At 42.7% G+C, this 19,395-nt stretch overlaps 2 protein-coding genes across 2 annotated transcripts; both read right to left on the reverse strand.

Moving 5' to 3' along the window:
* Positions 1 to 2,203: 2,203 nt before the first annotated feature.
* LOC125524833 (C2 and GRAM domain-containing protein At1g03370-like) lies at positions 2,204 to 9,088 on the reverse strand. Its single transcript, XM_048689859.1, has 10 exons — positions 8,399 to 9,088; positions 6,829 to 8,193; positions 5,587 to 5,769; positions 5,165 to 5,442; positions 4,970 to 5,086; positions 4,507 to 4,766; positions 3,624 to 3,789; positions 3,258 to 3,530; positions 2,856 to 3,048; positions 2,204 to 2,548 (listed from the first exon to the last, which is right to left on the reverse strand). Exons 1-10 carry the CDS (start codon positions 8,826 to 8,828, stop codon positions 2,538 to 2,540), a joined length of 3,276 nt encoding a protein of 1,091 aa, XP_048545816.1. The 5' UTR covers positions 8,829 to 9,088; the 3' UTR covers positions 2,204 to 2,537.
* Positions 9,089 to 10,464: 1,376 nt separating this feature from the next.
* Positions 10,465 to 15,857, reverse strand: LOC125520739 (26S proteasome regulatory subunit S10B homolog B-like). Its single transcript, XM_048685738.1, has 10 exons — positions 15,623 to 15,857; positions 13,633 to 13,752; positions 12,881 to 13,017; positions 12,612 to 12,773; positions 12,420 to 12,506; positions 12,233 to 12,319; positions 11,698 to 11,835; positions 11,079 to 11,270; positions 10,902 to 11,000; positions 10,465 to 10,811 (listed from the first exon to the last, which is right to left on the reverse strand). The coding sequence occupies exons 1-10, from the start codon at positions 15,726 to 15,728 to the stop codon at positions 10,737 to 10,739; spliced, it is 1,203 nt and encodes a 400-aa protein (XP_048541695.1). The 5' UTR covers positions 15,729 to 15,857; the 3' UTR covers positions 10,465 to 10,736.
* Positions 15,858 to 19,395: the final 3,538 nt, after the last annotated feature.

The raw sequence follows: 19,395 nt of genomic DNA on the forward strand, positions 1-19,395 counted from the left end.
ATTTCTGTCGTAATATGGCATTGTCCAATAATTATAATAGTCAAATTTCAAACTAAAGATGTGTGATTAAAAGATTACTCTTATATATATGTTTATGTATCACACGCACACATACATATATATGATCTTACGACATAAAGGTCCATATCGTCGAGTTCGCCTAGGGCCTTCCAAAACACAGGGCCGGCCCTGTGCAAAAAAGATTAGTTGTTTGGCAAAGTAATTGTGGCCACCTGGCCATCAATAAAAGTAGGGTGGAGAGACGATACCTACGCGGTAGCACAGCCGGTCACAGGAGGCAGAAGCAGGCTTTCACGCCGACGATGATTTTGGTGGCTGGAGCGGCCGTGAGCCGGTGAAAAGGCTGAAACGCTAATGTCGGCTTCATGCGGCTGGTCTTGGGATCCTAATGGATGCTAATTTCTTTGTGAATTAGGTGAAAGAAAAAAGCTAACTGTAAAAGCCACACTATCACAACCTGCTTCTCAGCTAAAGTACGGTCGGCCCTACAAACAACTTCGAGTTGTGAGGTCACAACAGATGCTAAATAGTTGTTTGTTTGGGTTAAAAATAGTCATCCGTTGCTCCTGGAGGCCCAAACAAACAGGACCGAACATCATCCGGCAAACGCAACGCTGGCCAACCGGCCTCTTGTCGTCGCGACGCCTAGCCAAATGACCCTCAAGGCCTGGTGGCCCGATGTCGCCACCTCCAGCCGGATGGCCCTCTCCAACCACCCGACACACGTCGCACCAAGCCGTGCGCTCTTGCGGGCCCGGCTCACGTGAACCAACCAGCCCGGCCACCTGAGCCTGGTGTGGGGCGAGCGACGCTGACAGGCGGACCCAGCCTCCTCGTCACGTGTGGGGCAGCATGCGAGGGCAGACGCGGGTGCGGCCGAACACAAGACGCTGACAGGTGGCCCCGGCCTTCTTGTCACGCGCGGGGTGCGTGCTGGCGCGACCAAAGCACCACATGACAGCGGCCTCGACCGCGCTCGTGGCCCACCCGTCATGGACCCCGAGGCAAGTCGCCTGGGTGCGCGTCATCTGGGAAGATCAGACGGCGCAGAGAGCCAGCCGCGGGAGGCCGGCACCAGACGGATGGTGCGGAGGCTCTCCGGGGAGGCAGGTACTCCAACATTCTTTATAGGAGTAATTTGTGTTCCGCGCTAACAATATATGCATCCAAGATAGCTTCATTCGTCTTTTGTTATTTTGGGAGGTTCATGGAGGAGGTTTGATGAGTCATTTCGGCGTGAAGAAGATCAATGATGTGCCCGTTGAACACTTCTTTTGGCCGAGGATGCGATGGGATGTTGAGAGATTCATTGTTGGATGCATTACATGCTAAAAAGCTAAGTCGCGACTTAATCCTCATTGTTTATAGGTCTCTTTCTGTTCCTAGTGTACATTGGGAAGATATGTCCATATACTTTGCGTTCGGATTACCTCAAACAAAGAAGGGGAGGGATAGTATTTTCGTAGTCGTCGACAGATTTTTCAAGAAGATGATTTTTATACCTTGTTACAAGAATGATGACCCTATACATGTTGCTAATTTATTCTTTTGTGAAATTGTTCGTCTATGTGGTGTGTCAACTACAATTATTTCATATCATGGATTCGTCGTACCAATTTTCTTAGCCACTTTTGGAGATGTTTATTGGTTATGTTGTACTTGGTGTTATATGTCGTGCACCCACTAATTTGTTACCTCTTTCATCTTTAGAGAAGGTTAATTTTGATGCTACGAAATATGCCGAACTAATGTTGAAATGCATGAGATGATGAAGGAAAACATAGAGTGCATGAATGCTAAGTACAAACTTGTGGGTGATAAGGATAGAAAGCATGTTATGTTTAACTTATCTGGGTGCATTTACATAAAGATAGATTTCCTGAGTTGCACAAATCTAAACTAATGCCAGGGGATGATGGTCCATTTAAGGTCTTAGAGAAAAGATAAATGATAATGCATACAAACTTGAGTTGCAGCATAAAAGGATGCATGCAGGAGGGGGATAACAAAACATTCAGTACCTATGCCTATATACATGATGTTTGTTATATAGCAAGCTCTTAGATCAATCATCAATGCATACGAGTATGGCACATTGAACAACAAAATAGTACATGTATGATATACCACATATTTGCTTGATTGTTTTACAGTACATCACAGAACTCCGACAAGACCTCTGTGAATCAAAATTAGCTTCCTTTCACTATATCACTTGTGTTATACATATACAGGTCAGCTGTGCATATACAACTCTACTTGACTTCCTACGAGGGTAAATGGGTAAGGCCGTATCAGAAATGTTTTTTTTTTAACGAACTGCTTCTGAAACAATCTATTCACATAGTTAACTTTCAGGCTCTGCTGTCTGTGTAAGAACTGCAAACTGTTGGCAGCAGCTAAAGCATGTCTCACCACAAGCAGACGGCAACAGATCATGCCGATTCCCCTCTCTGTTTGGGCTCTTCAAACAAATTTTGATGGAATGAGTAATCTACTGTCATACTGTACAGAGGTTAGCTTCCACCTACAAATTTTCCGCACACAGAAAAATCAGCGTCATTCTTTCCCGTGGCAAAACAAATAGCGCTGATTCATACAGAGCAATAAAAACAGTATGCTTTCTGACAGTGCCACATAAAAAGTTATACCAGATTCATTGCATTTAGTTTCCACTCGGTGGTAATAATTCATTTGACATGGAAGCAATGAAATGCATCATATAAACTTACTTTCCTGGCATTGGTTTGATAAGAACTCTGCTATAGGTTAACGTGACATTAGAAACCACAATAATGAACACTAAGGATCAATAGCTGCATTGAAAAGGGTACCGTTTCTTGACGTAAGATCCTTCTCGACTAAGGAAAAGAGCTCCTTCAATCTATTCGAGGTGTTGGACATGATATTTTTTGTGATCTTCTTTTGTTGCTTGGTGCTTTTCAACCAGGCAATCCCCAATAAAACCTGCACGCTGCAGGTGTTTGGTTTTGACGGTATGTTCGCCATATGATACTTTAGCTGGAGCTGCAAGTTAAGAACCATTGTGATCAACAGTATTCTATCTACCAGTTCAGCAAAAGGATTGACAGAACAAGCATACAGTAATACCACTTCAGTTCTTATGTTTTAGCTCAGAGCTAAGGTTACAACTATTCAGAATGGTCACAAACTCTTGATAATGGTTAGCATAGTACAAACCATTTAAGAATAAATGTGGGAAGGGGGAGTCTTACATTAAAGTAGTCCCCAAGTAGAACACCTTGGAGGGTCATCACCTCTTCAATGGCCCAGCCATCTTGGTTCACTAGGGCATACTTCTGCTGAGTGGTGCTTGCTTCTCCTCCATATCGAGACAATGCTTTGTCAAACTTGTAGCTGATTTGCCGCTTGAATATATTTCTGCTTACAAGTTCCCATTCTGTTGATGAGTAGTCCAGACAGCCAGTCTTTTGCATCACTTTGTGTTCCAACTGACCTCCTGAAAACATCTCCATCAAGGACTCAACCTGAAAATTTAGATATATGTAAGGAATCCCAAAACAAATTTTAGTGTGAAAATGAATTGTGACAAGCTCACGCAAAATAAAAGTGGCACTCACGTCCACAGAAAGAACTGATGAGAATATTTCAGACATTTTGACATCCTCATGGGTAAATAAGGATCCACATTCTTCCGCCTGGAGTTCTTTTGGTTCAGACTCCTCAATTACCTCTCCTTTCTGTTCTTGACCCGGTGATCGCATTTTCCAAATCCCCATGATTATTCTGTCAGATAAAGATTTCTTGGTGTGATACATTCATATGCAAACTAGCAGAATAGCTTAGTACAGGATGGGATAGCAAGATCCGATCAACTATCTGCAGAACCATAATCAGTAGAAAATAGAAACCTATTGTTACTACATTTTCTTATTTGTATACCGTGAGGTTGTGAGTGTATAGAAGAACCTGAATACAGTGGGCCAGCCTTGGGCAGATTCCTTTTTTTTTTGGAAACAGTGGGCCAATTTTGACTTGCTTGGCTCAAGGGACTAGACTAGTCAAGATTAGTCAGCTACTAGTTAACCAGTCGCTCGGCTGTGCCAACCAATAGAGTCGAGGTGCCCAGTTAACACCCAGGTTACGACTGGTACACTTGTCAACGCGACTAGTCGCTCGACGCTTAATATTGGGTTCAAATCCCCCAAAAGACTAAAATGTTAAAGTTGTCCTATCTTATAATGGGAATTATGCTGAAATGTGTCCATTTATAGTTTTCGACCTTTCGTCACTGCAGGTCAAGCCGGCTTTGGGCTTGTAATCTGCAAACCAAAGCCACATCAGGCCAGCGTACCCATGAACATGTTATCCTTGAACTTCACAAAATAAGATCTAGAGTTATCTTATTTTATTTAGAAATTTTGATCTGAAGTTCTGAAGAATAAAATATATGCTTGGCCTAGATGTCTCACTGGACCTCAAAAACAAACAAATGAAAGGTACCTGTGAGCATCATTGAACGAAACAAAGGACTGAAAATGGAACTTGAGTCTTCCATGATGATCTGTTGCCTTGGCACCATGTTTTGCTTCTGACCCTCTATCCTTTCTAAGGATAACCATCAAGGATGGGCTGCCAATTGACAGTGTAGGAGGGATAACCTGGATATCATCAACGTCTTCCCACAGAAAGAAAAACTTGGTCTTGTGACCAAATATATTAGAGTAGAATCCAATTATTCTTGGAGAAAAAAATACCCGTCCCTGTAAAAGAGTCAGTTCTCTGTAAATATTGACAGAACAAAATGGAGAAAGTACAAAATATTGGCAACTGTCAAGTGAGTCACAAACGAATGCAAAACGATTCTCCTTGGTAGTATGGTACATACATGTACAGGTCTACTTGGTACAATTAAAATAATAGTAGCATCTTTGACACATAAGTAAACAATCAGAAAAGTAAATACCTGAAGTGGCATCTTCCGTTTTAGATGACAGGTGAAATCATCGATGAGGAATTCTTCAGGAGGGAGGTTAAAGAGCTTTCGGAATGCTAAATTTGTTTGTGCTGACCGCAAATTTATCTACACATTATATCATATGTAATTTCAGAAATAGAAGAGATGATGAAAAACAAATCAGACAAAAAGTTAGGTCCTTACCTTCTTACCGACTTCATTCCCCATCTTTGCCAGGTAATTCAGAACAACTTCAGTTCCTCTCGAGTTGTTCAAAAATATTCTCAAATGTAGCTTAGGGTTGCTTGCTGGATCACACTTCCCATCAAGAGGAACCCATATGTCCATTAAATCTGACAAATTGCTCTTCAGGAAGTTCACTTCGGCGTGACCAATGGGAGCTTCATCTAATTGATTTGAATCATGAATAGCTACATCCATCCTTGATGGTGGATCATCCATTGCATCAAATTCAAATATCTCTAGAAATTCAAGCATCAATGGGTCAGCTACACTATGCATATGCGAAGGTCAGTACCGTCAGTTCATGCAATACTGTGTAGCACAAAGGATCGGCTGCTCTTCCCAGCTGAGAACAAAGCAACATGAAGGGGAAAGAAACTAACCGTTCCATTTTGGATCAGATGCGTGGAATTTAATTGAGCTTGTTTTCCTCTTCGTGTTGCAGGTAAAAACAGCATATAGGTCAAATGGTTTAGATGAACCAGCAGATAGTATACCAGTACCCTCAATAAGTGCAACAGTCAGTAACCAGCCATCTCCATGAGCTTTGACTCCATGATCACTACCTAATACAGGAAGAAGAAAAAGACAAATATTGCTCAACTGTTACCGAAATTTAAAGCAAATCAAGTAGCACTACAATACCAGAACATATGTGTAGAGCGAAATGTCCATTGGTTGCAGTAGAAGACAATTCACCTCATCTCCTTTTAGAATAACACTTTCACTCTTAGAGCATATCTATATCTATACCATCTATTTCTATTCCATTATATAGTGTATGAATAGCTTTGAATATCGTCCGTTGGATAAAGTCAATCTGACGTGAGAGAGATGGCAAATCCGAGCACTTGTGGCCGTCGGATTTCTCTTTACTACACCAGATTCTGCCACATATACTATCTAGAAGATTCTATGGTTATACTAAAGCCCAATGGATATTATGCACAAATCACGAAACACACTTCTATTTTATTCTAGACTCTTCTATAATTAAACACTCCTAAGTTCTTCTTTTCTAACAGAACTGTCATTGATTTTTACTTTTGTGAAAAAAAATCATTGTGTTCAAGGCTACGGCCTTACATCATAAACCACATTTATCTTTGTGATGCAGCATTAGGTATTCATGTTATTTTCTATTGAAAATTCAATACGAAGTAATTAAAAGAGACTGCCTAGACAAAATGTGCTCGATATATTTTACCCGAGTTTTGTGTAGCATATACGATGCAGTTTTCAAGTATTTTGTAGCTATAATTTGATTTATTTTTTATGGAATGGACTAAGAGAATTAAATATGCATCTTATACTTGATGCATGTGCCTCAAATTTTCATTTGACTATTACAATTCAGTATGTCGATCTTTGGCCGTACTTTGATTATCTAAGCTCTCACGTGCAATGCACATATTACTTACTAGAAACTTCCTCCGTCCGGAATTACTTGTCGCTCAAATGGATGTATCTAGACATATTTTAGTGCTAGATACATCCGTTTGAGCGACAAGTAATTCCAGGCGCAGGGAGTACAACAGAAAGAGAACATAAAACTAATCAAGAATATACAGATTCATGTGCAACAGTTTTGAAGTAGATAATAACATAGGGCCTAAGATATCTACCTCTTTGTCTCCATGCATTCAAGAAGCGCTTTATTACTTTCAGGATGGTCTGTCCCTGAAGGATCAAGACAGCACAAACCACAACCTCTCCAATTGAATCTGGAAGGTCAATGCCAAAATATTCAAGCCCATTCATCACTTTGGGCCTTGATAAATGAAGGTGAACTATAACATATATCCCTATGATAACAGAGAATATGAATGTGAAGTTCCCAAGGAAGCGGACAATCAACCTCCAGCTTGGTTCTTTATGTGCTTGTAGTGAGGCTAAAATCTTTGCTTTGTTTGAATTGGCATCATCAAGCTCAGCTACTTTAAACCTTTGGGACAGTACTTCAGAAAATTGTGCAAAACCTTCTGACATGCCTTGTTTTGCACCACTCTCAATCATTCCTTTCATCATTGTGCTCTGAAGAAAGTTGATCCGCCAACTTACAGTAAGATGTGCTGTTTGCTCTTCAGATGATAACTGGGGACCTGGCGTTATACAGTACAATATCTCTATCTTGAAACAACTGCCATAAGGAACATCAGGAGTGCTAACAATAGACAAAACAGCGAAAGAATTCCCAGCTGCTTTTAAGTATTTCTGCTCTTCTGTGGCTTTGCAAGCTTTAACCAGCTTACTAGCGGCCTTTATGTAACTTAATGTTCTTCGCAAACAACCATCGTTGCTATCGATCTTCCATGGTTCAATCTGAAATCCACTTGTTCCTTGAAGCTCTGCTACTGCTGGCCAGAAATCTGAATTTGGAGTAAACAAGAGGGAATTCAGTCCAGCTGGTGCGATAACATAAGATTCGTCAACTAGAACGCCGTTAGACAATTTTGCTGGCATTTCACAGCCTTGATCTTTGGACTCCATGATTTTCAGTAGCTCATCAAGGTTTGACTCGGATGGCGTGCCATTCTCGGGACTTTCACGGTCTACAGAGCAAACTTTTGGCTCTTCGGACTGCTCCACCACCGACTCGGCGTCAGAGGCAACGATGGAAGGCAGATTAGTATCAGCAGGTTTCCCAAAGAAATAGCGAGACAAGACCTCTACCACCGACGACGTATTCGCCATCGCATCATTACAAACAGCGGTTCCAGGTTCAGTGACTGCTTGGTCAATGCTGGTCTGGGGCGGTTGGTCTACAGCACCATCCCCCAATCGTTCCGTACTTCCCTGCGATGATCGGTCCAAACTGGCAAGGGCTGACATGTCAATGTAGCTATTGCTGGTTGACAAAGCTCCATCTTTGTTCCCAATTGACCTGTCTGAACTGGACGCCATGCCATCCGAAGTGGGTTGTGGTAGCTGGTGTGATTCTTCGGACACGTGCGCGCGCGTAGACAAGGATATGCGCAGGCAAATTTCCCCTGCACATGGAAGAAATTCAAATTAAATGGTGCCAAGATTACAACATATCTTAGAATATGATATCTAAGACATCTTATATACCTGTGCGTGCATGTCACAATTGCTTAGTGCTTACACAAATTCAAAACGAAACCATAAGAGAGGAGAGGGGGAAACGTGGAGGAGATGAATGCGGTGATGGGCAAGGCAATAATAATAGCATACCGCGTTCTTTCTTCTTGGACTTCTTGCTCTTGGGCTGGAGCTGGTACCAGGCGGTGCCGAGGGAGAGGTCCGGGGCCTCCATGACCATGGAGAGCGGCACCTTGACCTTGCCGAGGAGGTCGTTGGTGAAGTACTTGTCCTCGTTGAGCACGGATACGGAGAGCTCCTCGGTGACGTCGCCGACGAGGAAGCTGAACTCCTCGTCCCAGACGGGGGTGAGGCTCTTCTTGACGACGGCCGTCTTGGCGCGGCGCTTGCCGAGCTGCAGCTTGACGAAGGGGTCGCTGGAGCCGTTGAGGTGCACCGGCAGCAGGGCCCGCGCCTCGACGACGCGCACCAGCAGCTTCATCGACGACCCGGCAATCTGCCGAGCGCTCCCCGCGCACTCCGCCTTCCCCACCGACGACGTTAGGCTCTTGAGCTTCGTCATGCGCGGATCGCGGCGGCGACCATCAAATCAAATCAAAATGCGAGCAGACATGCACGATCGATCGATCGATCGATCGATCTTTCCAAATCTTTTGAGCTGACAATTTCGAGGGAGGAAAGGGATCAGAGTTCTTGGGTCGCCATGTCTGTTTGGTTCCTTCCTTGCGCCGAAACGGTGGGAGGGGTGGGGGGTGGTTTCCCCGCGCCCGCCCGGGTGCTCGCTAATTTTGGTTTTGGGCACTCACGTGCGCTTTGAGATTGGTGCTGGCCGTCGGATCGGAGAGGACGCTGGGGAAGGAAGGAGCGGCGTTTCGGCCCAACACGTGGCTTCAAGGTTTCCTTTTCGTCCGTGTAAAAATAGAACAAACGATCAATTTAGCATGGGGTAAAAAAGCAAGGCTTGCCTCAAATAGAGGAGCGGAGAATGGACAAAGCAGCCTAATATTCGTCACCCTGGGTGAGGAATAGTTATTCGTCACCCTGAGTGAGGAATAGTTATTTTTCACCCCCTCTCTATTTTAACGTCAGTGCATCGTATTTTTAAGTTTCGTAAATTTTGTCTTATTTCATACGTAAAAAGAGAACGTAAGAAAATATACACTCGCCATAAAAAATATTTTATGTTATGTAAAACCATAATGTAAAACATACATAAAATGCTATATTGTTGGTCTTATAACCTATTTTTTTATTTTCTTATACCAAAATTTATGTAGCGAATCAATATGAATGTAACCATTTGTATTCCAAACGTAATTTATTTATAAAGCTATCGTAAGATTACCTCAAGTGAAGAATTACTTATTCTGCATCCTGGGTGATGAATAGTATTAGTATTAGGTAAAACTGTGTCTACCATAGCTTGCCACAGAACTAGTTAAGTTTTCTTAAACTTCTAACGGTTCAAAAGTTATCAAAAAATATGAAATAAATATGGGAGTATCTCTCTAATGTAATAAGATGATCCAATGGAGGGATTGTCAAAATATGCATCTATGTGTCCTCGACAAAAATAATAAGCATTTCAGCTCAGTGCGACATAAATATATACGGAACTATTTGTTTTTTTTGTCCAGGACACATACAGTCGTATTTTTTAATCCCTCCGTTGGATCATGTTATATTATAGGTGTGTTGGTTCAGCATTTTTTTCAGAATTTTTGAGAACTTTTGCACCGTTGAAACCCTTAACTAGTTCTATGGCAAGCACTTGTAGAAAATCCTACTCCCCAGGACTTAGCAATATTTGATTGATCACAATTCGGTATATTCCATTTATGATAAAGGTTCCTAAGGAATTCATTATAGGAATGTTTTTGATAGAAATGGTTTGCTTTTGCACATCTAAACCAAAAATTAATCTCGCAGATACATATAATTCAAAAGAATTGAGTACTCTGTTTCACCACGGGCATGTGAAATTCCACGTGAATCAGGTCGTTTTCAGCAGGAAACGGAATGCGTCCCCTACGGAGCCAAGTACCACTGCACATTTCTTGATTCCCTCCCACGGGCAGAGAGAAGCGCAGGCAGAAGCACACGCTGCAAATCTTCCTTTAAGCACATTTCTTGATTCTCAGGTAGAGTAACAGGACGAGGTTCCTTTTCGCATTCTCAGGTAAAGTAACAGGAAGAAATTGCAAGTGTTGCCACATTTTTTTGATTCCACAATCGAGGCACAGTAACTTGAGAAGGAAACAAGTTTGTAAATCTAAGAAACCAGTCAGTTCCAGACCTGTCTCAACTTTTGATTACATCCAACTTGCGCGGCAAAGGCAGTCGTCCCACAACATATAAAAGGTAGAAACACATGATGTTCTATATCGTCGGGTCCGGGGGTGACAAACTCCGCCATGGTACAAGAAAACAGACAGTGTTTCGTTTCGCCTGACAGTCTCCTACTCTCATCTTAGTCCTTGCCAAAGTCGGCGCTGTAGTGTGCGCTGGACTCGAGCTTCTTGGCGTCATTCAACTTCCGCACCGCCTGCAACCATTTTGCCAGACATTGTAGTGAGTACCTGACTCAATTGTATTAGGATGAACAGGTAGAAAGGAATAGCAATCGACACCCCACCTTCATGAAGTCTTCGTGGATGACATAGTCCCGCTCTGCTCGAATGGCGGCCATGCCAGCCTCAGTGCAGACATTGCGAAGATCGGCGCCATTGAAGCCCTGGAACCATACGAGTTAAGGCTTCAGAAACACCAGCATGATGAGGTGGTAGTTAGCTTAACTATAAGAGTAACTCACCTCGGCCAACTTAACCACAGCCTCATAATCAATTTCACCATGCTTGGCGATACCAGCAGCGTGGATTTTCAGGACCTCGGTCCTGGATTGCTCATTCGGCAGCGGAATCTCTATCTTCCGGTCTAGGCGTCCAGGACGAAGGAGCGCAGGGTCCAAGACATCAGGCCGGTTCGTCGCCATGATCATCTTCACCTGTATAAGCAGTGGCACGCATGATTCACATAAGCAGATATTCAGCAACTCACAACACATGTACACTCCATAATAATAATTTAAGACAATCAATCAGGGACAACCAGCATATCTTCAACTTTCAAGTTCTTTTTTCTAATAAATATCTTTCTCAGGTTTCTACACAAAAGTTTCTCTTCCCCAAGATTAACACTGACCTCCTAATCAACTACTCGATACAACAACTTTATGATGTAGGAAAGGCGGGTAGTTCATAGGGCAACTAAAGATAGATTGACTGTAACTAGAGTGCAGTGCGGTGCACATTAAGAATTCAGCATTCAATTGATCAGTATTCAGTAAGCATTGTATCACTGTACAATACCTACTCTTATTCAATAAACATATGTTTCACCATAGCTGCCACAAAACAGAAAATAATGTGTACCTTTCCGAGCTCATCGAATCCATCCAACTGATTTAGGAGCTCCATCAATGTCCGTTGTATTTCACGATCTGCACTAGTGCCCTCACTGAATCTTCGGCCACCAATGGCATCAATCTCATCCATGAAAATAATACATGGCTAAACAAAAGGATCAGAAAAGAAGATAATGTTAATGAGCGATATTAGTACAAAATAGAAGAGAAACAAACATATAACTTAAAATGCATTCACAGATGTGCATAGTAGCAACTTAAAATGCAAAGATCTTCTCCATGGACTTTTCTGGCAGAGTAAACATAGAGTTTGGGTGCTCTGTATCGCAGACTGCTAGCAACTTTTGCTCTCCTAATGAATGGAGAATCTACAGCTAATTCACGCACAAACCTAATCTAACAACTGGAGCAGAATATATTTGGCAATGAGGGAACAAATGTAATAGCTTACATTATTATGATTTTAACAGCTTTCAAATAATAGACAGAATATTAAGGATTACTAGTAAATGTACAAAGAAACAGAACATAATGAGACTTACTTGATGCTCACGTGCATAGTTAAACATTTCTCTTATAAGACGGGCACTTTCACCAATATATTTGTCAATGATAGCACTTGAAACGATCTGCATTAGCAGAACACATTAGTTCAACATAGTACCATAATGATATATCCAGATAAAAGGTTGCTAATAAATAACAGCATTAAAGAAAAGAAAAGCAGACCTTCAAAAAGTTAGCATCGATGTTGCTAGCAATGGCTCTAGCAAGCAATGTCTTTCCCGTTCCAGGTGGGCCATAGAGCAGAACACCCTTGAATGAGTAAAGTAGCAGTTAGTACATCTCAGGATGGTGATAATTGTATCATTATTTGTCTAAGCTAATTGCATAATACGGCACATCTTTTCTTCAAACTACCTTTGGTGGTTTAATCCCAACGCGAAGAAACAATTCTGGATTCATAAGAGGTAACTCGATGGACTCCCGCAGCTCCCTTATTTGATCCGACAGTCCACCTACAGCTGAGTAACTGACATTGCCGGGGTCTTCGTGTAGCATATTATAGACCACGGGGTCAACCTAAGCAAAGGAAATTAGTACAATCTTAGTGTAACCCCTCACATTAGAAACAGAATTTCAAAACTGTACTGAACTAAAACATAAACGAAAAATCAACAATCACATACCTCACGTGGTAGAGTGCGCATTATTGTTAATGTTGTCATGTCAAGGACAACTCGTGTTGCAGCTGTCAGCTTTTCTTTGTCAACTTTGCTTCTGCAGCCAACCACATAACGTGGGCCACTACTGGCTTTGACGATAACTACAACAAAAACAAGTTTCAGTTGCTTTGCTAAAACTAAGTACATTGTTGCTGAATTGAGAAGGAAAGGTTCAGTTTGTCTAATTCACATCTAGATGTTTTTTAAGGATGTCACATCTAATCTCCCACAAATATATAATGCAGCAACAAGAAACAAAAAATAAACTAAAAGGGCAGCCCCAGTGCATGTAGCTCCCGCTTGCGCAGGGTCTGGGGAAGGGTCCGACCACTTTGGGTCTATTGTACGCAGCCTTTCCCTACATTTCTGTAAGAGGCTGTTTCCAGGACTTGAACCCGTGACCTCATGGTCACAAGGCAGCAGCTTTACCACTGCGCCAAGGCTCCCCTTCAAACAAAAAATAAACTAGGACAAAAAAAATAGACCACAAACAGAGTGGACATCAGCTTAGATGTGACATAGTTATGTCACATCTAGATGTGTCCTAGACAGACCCGGAAAGGTTTACTGCCATGAGCAAACATATTACAACAACTTAGGGAGAAAAACAAGCAATGTAATGATGAAACTAATGGCCAAAAAGAGAATGGATATTATCATGTTTGTACAGAGATAAATCTGTTCTAAAACCAACAAAAGTAAGTCTTTTCACTTACATCTTTCACTGTCCAATGGTCGAAGTACTTCACCAATGATTTGGCCCACACTCTGCAAGGACTTCAAATCATCTTCAGTTTTATCGTAATCTTTCTTTGCCTTTTTTAGGTTTTCCCTACCTGCATATAAATAAGTAGATTTATCAAACAAAAGCCATCTAATAAAACCATGAGTACTGCTGTCCATAGTTCAACATAATCTTCAATAAAAAGAAGTTGCATCAAACATTGAACCTGGGGACAACAGGACAAGAGAAACAAGATATTATGCATGTGCCAGATCGAGTACATAATTTGTATATCAAAATGTCAGGTCAGGTTATCAATCCAGTCAGTCCAATTGACAAGGATTAAGGGCTAGTTTGGTTCGCTTCCATGTCGCGGGATGCCTGGCCTGGAGCTTCCCTGAAGTCTGCCTGAAGTTCGTTTGGTTGGTGTCCTGAGAATTTTGGTGCGAGCCTGGCCTGAATCGCCCAGGCATGAGATTAGCCTGCCAGGCGTCCCCTTCCATCCGCCTGGACGGCAGGCAACATCAGCCTGATGCTGATCCAGCAGGTTATAGATGAGTTATGGGCTGCTTTGTCAGTTTTATGTTTGTTTATTCCTCCCAGGCCCAGCACACAATCCAAACAGCTACCTCTCCAGGCTGCCTGGCCAGGCTAGAAAATTGAAAATCTCAGGCACATACCAGGCAGCAGCTTTGCCCAGGCATGCGGCCCAGGCTTGCAACCAAACTAACCCTAAATCCAGGTTCTAGGTAAATTACACACACATAGCATGAGCCATAGACGTTACTCGTTTTATTTTATTTTTACTGTCGGTTGGAAACTGGCATCATCTCCAACATATGTGTTTAACCATCATTTTCACAAATTACATGTTTGCAAATATTAGTACAAATATAACAATACCAAAGCTATTTAATCTATCACACCTTTAAGTTGTAAAGGCTCTGAGCCTCACCCAAACCATGTTGCATCAAAACCAAATCATATAAGGCAGACGCATATAAGACCAAGCATAACCACAAGAAAGAGTGAAAGGTCGCCCACTGATGGAACAAACATAAACCAAGGAAAGGACGAATCCATGGAAGCTCATGTTCATCACCATATCACCAGCAACACAATTCAAGGTGTGAAGGATAAAGTAGAAAAATGAACAGGCACATAAACTTGGATACATGTAGTTTTGGGGCCTTTCCGCGTATGATACTTAATAGGGCTGGTCCCAAATATATATATCAAAAGAAATGAAACATGTGCACCAAATCTGAGCTCCTTGACACCTTAACAGCACAGAGTTATAGGACCTTATGGAAAGAAGAGTGATCACCCAGCATCTCAATCACTCGAACTAATAACTACTGCAGTTGCCTTTGCCTCACCACGATGGAAAACACTATGATGAACTGCCGAACCAGATAATCAATTACATCACGACCACAAATTAGGCCAAATGACTAGCTAAATATTACTATGATATTCATGTTTAGCACTCAACGCCAATTACGAATTCACATCCTAAATCAAAACGCAAATGGTAGAGCAAACATATCTAGGACCGAACCCCAGCTCATCCTAATCTACTGCTCAACGAGAATAACACTTCATCCCAAATCCTCTTCGTATCTTGCAAAATCAACCAAATCTCACCTAAATCAAAGACGGCGCCCTAAGAACCTAAACACCACATGTTCAGCAGGCAATCAGCAACCGACCCACTAGCCTCCCTCGTCGAGAACCAACAGCCCAAGCCGTGGTCGAGGCAGGCTGAGGCACGCAACTCCTGAACCCAAATTGGCCAAACCAAAACCCTAGCCCACAACCCTCCTAATCGCCACGGAAAACCAGATCCCGTCCTCCACAATCGACCAGCACCCGCGGATACCTCGGGGCGAGCCAACTAGTCTGAAACCCGTAGATCGAACAAGTAGGATCCACAGCGCATGAGATGGGAGGGGGGAGGGAGGGGGGAGGCGCCGTGTTACCTGTGCGGACCCTCGTCTCTAGCTCGCGGCAGTTGAGGAGCTTGTTGCGGTACTCCGTGGTGACGGTGCGCCGGCGGGCGGCGGCGGCGTCGTCGGCCTCGGCCATATCCACCTCGGCGGCGCGGCTCTGCTTTGCTTCCTTCCCAAGATGAGCGGAGCGGGGGAGGACTCGACGCTCTCCGTCCGCGGTGTCCTGGTTTTATTATGGTCGCTAACCGTAGTCTTTTCGGACGGGCAAAATACGAACCTAAACTGAACTCTATTTAGATTTACAAAAGCTTCCAATCTTTCTTTGGTAGAAAAACTATCAATCTAACATCTTCAATCATGGCAATATAAAAAACAACAGAGATAATAAAAATTACATGTCCATGGACCATCTAGCGACGAGTACAAACACTGAAGCGAGCCAAAAGCGCACCGCCGTCATCGCCCCTTCGTCACCGGAGTCGGACAAATCTTGTTGTAGTAGACAGTCGGAAAGTTATCGTGATAAGGCCCTGTAAAAGCAGCGCACCAGAGTAGCAAAAATAGCTAATGAAAAAATTTATAGATCAGAAGGATCAAACCTGTAAACACCCAAACGTAGATGAACTAGGATCGGATCCAAACAGATCCACCGAATACTAGCACTGACCGAATCCTGCGAGATCTGACGGAGAAAAACCTCCACACGCCCTCCATTGGGACGGGGATAGAATGTGGAAGGCATTATTCCTACTAAGGGACATCGTCGCTGCCACACAAGTTCAACCAAAACGATGAATCTAACAAGAACGAAAACGAGGTCCCTCCCGCTGGCGGCGACGACGAAAGAAGAAGAGCTTTTCTTTTGGAAGAGGTAAAAGATACGTATGTTGATATTCGTCTTCTTTTATCTTTTTTTAGGGACTATTTGGATTCGATAATGGACCAAAACTGACATATATTTACATAGATAATTTTAGAGTTTTAATTTAGAATACCGGTTTCTATGAAATCATGATTTTAAATATTTTGATGTGTCTTTTTTATTGTAATACATGTCTCGTTCATATTATAGAGATCATAGTACAAGCAACATAAACAAGGACCTGACAAAACTAAAAATACTATTGAACGCTAGCCTTTACACAAAAGAATATCAGCCTAGAAGGAAAATTATAATCAAGACCGAAGAATCCTCTGAGCTTGATACCAATATGTGACACATGTTTCTGGCACCACCACAATAGCCACCAGAGAAAAGAATAATGAATCGTCTCCTCACCCAAGCTCAACGCGGCTCCATCGCTAATATGCGGCTTTGTGGACCTTCAAGGTGGCTCGTCAAAGGTGAAACCATTACCTTTGAACGAATCGGACCTAGGGCAACACCTCAAACACTGCATCAAACTCATGCACCCCACACGACCAAGACGTCGGAGGAGGAAACCACACCTCCCATCCACGAACCCAGCACATGATCCACCATCTTCCGGATGTTATCAATGTGGACCACAATATGCATCCGCTTCCGGACTACCTCCCAAGCTCCACACGGGCCCAACGACGGAGCCCGAGGACACAAGTCCAACACAAGGATGTCACACCATCCTTGCTTGAACTGATTGGTTTTCAAATCCATCCCCAATCTCCTCGTTACGGAAGGATCTGAAGAATCTTTATTCAATGCCGCCATCGTTGTCGTCGAAGCCAAGACGATGAACAGCATAAAAACTAAGCTATTATGGGCTAAAACTATCAACACACATAGATCCGGCGACCCCCCTCACCACCGACGACCGACGAAAGCCGACGGAGGACATAGGCGGAGAAACTCTCCTGGTGAGAAGTGATGGCGAGATCGCTGATACGTACATTTTGCATCATGTTTACCTACTGTTATTTATAATGTTTTTATGCATAATAATGCTTTTTGTAGTAATTCTAATGCCTTTTCTCTCATAATATGCAAGGTTCACACAAAGAGGGAGAATTCCGACAGCTGGAAATCTGGACCTGAAAAAGCTACGCCGGGCTACCTATTCCGCACAACTCTAAACGAGCTGAAACTTCACGAGGAATTTTTATGGAATAAATAAGAATTATTGGAACGAATAACTACCAGAGGGGGCCCACCAAGTGGGCACAACCCACCTGGGCGCGCCCTGGTGGGTTGTGCCCTCCTCGGCCACCTCCGGTGCCCATATTCTGGTATATAAGTCATTTTGACCTAGAAACAATGAGGAGAGGACTTTCGGGAGGGAGTGCCACCGTCTCGAGGCGGAACATGGGCATGAGCACTTTTGTCCTTCGGCGGAGCAATTCCGCCGGGGGAACTTCCCTCCCGAAGGGGGAAATCATCGTCATCATAATCACCAACAACCCTCTCATCTTGGGGAGGCCAATCTTCATCAACATCTTCACCAGCACCACCTCCTCTCAAACCCTAGTTCATCTCTTGTGTTTAATCTTTGTACCGGAACCTCAGATTGGTACATGTGGGTGACTAGTAGTGTTGATTACATCTTGTAGTTGATCACTATATGGTTTATTTGGTGGAAGATTATATGTTCAGATCCATTATGCTATTTAATACCCCTCTGATCATGAACATGTTTATCACTTATGAGTAGTTACTTTTGTTCTTGAGGTCACGGAAGAAACATGTTGCAAGTAATCATGTGAAACTGATATGTGTTCGATATTTCGATAATATGTATATATGTTGTGATTCCCTTAGTGGTGTCATGTGAACGTCGACTACACACTTCACCATATTTGGGCCTAAGGGAATGCATTGTGGAGTAGTTATTAGATGATGGGTTGCTAGAGTGATAGAAGCTTAAACCCTAGTTTATGCGCTACTTTGCAAGGGACAGATTTGGATCCAAAAGTTTAATGCTATGGTTAGATTCTATCTTAATACTTTTCTCGTAGTTGCGGATGCTTGCGAGGAGGTTAATCATAAGTAGGAGGTTTGTTCAAGTAAGAACATCACCTAAGCACCGATCCACCCACATATCAAATTATCAAAGCAGTGAACACAAATCAAGCCAACATGATGAAAGTGACTAGATGAAATTCCCGTGTGCCCTCAAGAACACTTTGCTTATTATAAGAAACCGTTTTGGCCTGTCCTTTGCCACAAAAGGATTGGGCCATCTTGCTTCATATTATTTGCCGTTCCCGTTACGTGCTCGTTACAAATTATCCTGCTACCAAATTATCTGTTACTTACAATTTCAGCGCTTGCACACATTACCTTGCTGAAAACCACTTACCATTTCCTTCTGCTCCTCGTTGGATTCGACACTCTTACTTATCGAAAGGACTACGATTGATCCCCTATACTTGTGGGTCATCAAGACTCTTTTCTGGCGCCATTGCCGGGGAGTGAAGAGCTCTTGGTAAGGAAAATTTATTACTATGTGCTGAAATTTATTGTCACTTGTTACTATGAAGAACAATCCTTTGAGGGGTTTGTTCGGGGTATATTCACCTCGATCAGAACCACAATTAGTTGCCGTCAACCCACTGCACCTACTAAAAATACCGAATATGAAATTCCTTTGGGTATGATAGAACAACTTCTAGTTAATCCTTATGCAGGAGATGGAACCGAACATCCTGATATGCGCTTGATATATGTGGATGAAATTTGTGGATTATTTAAGCTTGCAGATTTACCCGGAGATGAAACTAAGAAGAAGGTTTTCTCTTTATCTTTGGAGGTAAAGGCATTGACATGGTATAGGCTATGCGATGATATTGGATCTTGAAATTGGAATAGGTTGAAATTGGAATTCCAC

The sequence above is a fragment of the Triticum urartu genome, chromosome 7 (genome assembly GCF_003073215.2).
Source record: "Triticum urartu cultivar G1812 chromosome 7, Tu2.1, whole genome shotgun sequence".
Lineage (NCBI taxonomy): Eukaryota > Viridiplantae > Streptophyta > Magnoliopsida > Poales > Poaceae > Triticum > Triticum urartu.

What these genes read in the sequence shown, in the direction of transcription:
- LOC125524833 (XM_048689859.1), bottom strand. Translation starts at nt 8,828, where the DNA reads ATGACGAAGCTCAAGAGCCTAACGTCGTCGGTGGGGAAGGCGGAGTGC. An exon ending in AACGGAAGATGCCACTTCAG is followed by an intron (nt 4,767 to 4,969) that starts GTATTTACTTTT and finishes ACTCTTTTACAG; the next exon opens with GGACGGGTATTTTTTTCTCC. An exon ending in CATCAGTTCTTTCTGTGGAC is followed by an intron (nt 3,531 to 3,623) that starts GTGAGTGCCACT and finishes CTAAATTTTCAG; the next exon opens with GTTGAGTCCTTGATGGAGAT.
- LOC125520739 (XM_048685738.1), bottom strand. Translation starts at nt 15,728, where the DNA reads ATGGCCGAGGCCGACGACGCCGCCGCCGCCCGCCGGCGCACCGTCACC. An exon ending in GATTCGATGAGCTCGGAAAG is followed by an intron (nt 11,271 to 11,697) that starts GTACACATTATT and finishes CTGCTTATACAG; the next exon opens with GTGAAGATGATCATGGCGAC. An exon ending in TCCACGAAGACTTCATGAAG is followed by an intron (nt 10,812 to 10,901) that starts GTGGGGTGTCGA and finishes AAATGGTTGCAG; the next exon opens with GCGGTGCGGAAGTTGAATGA.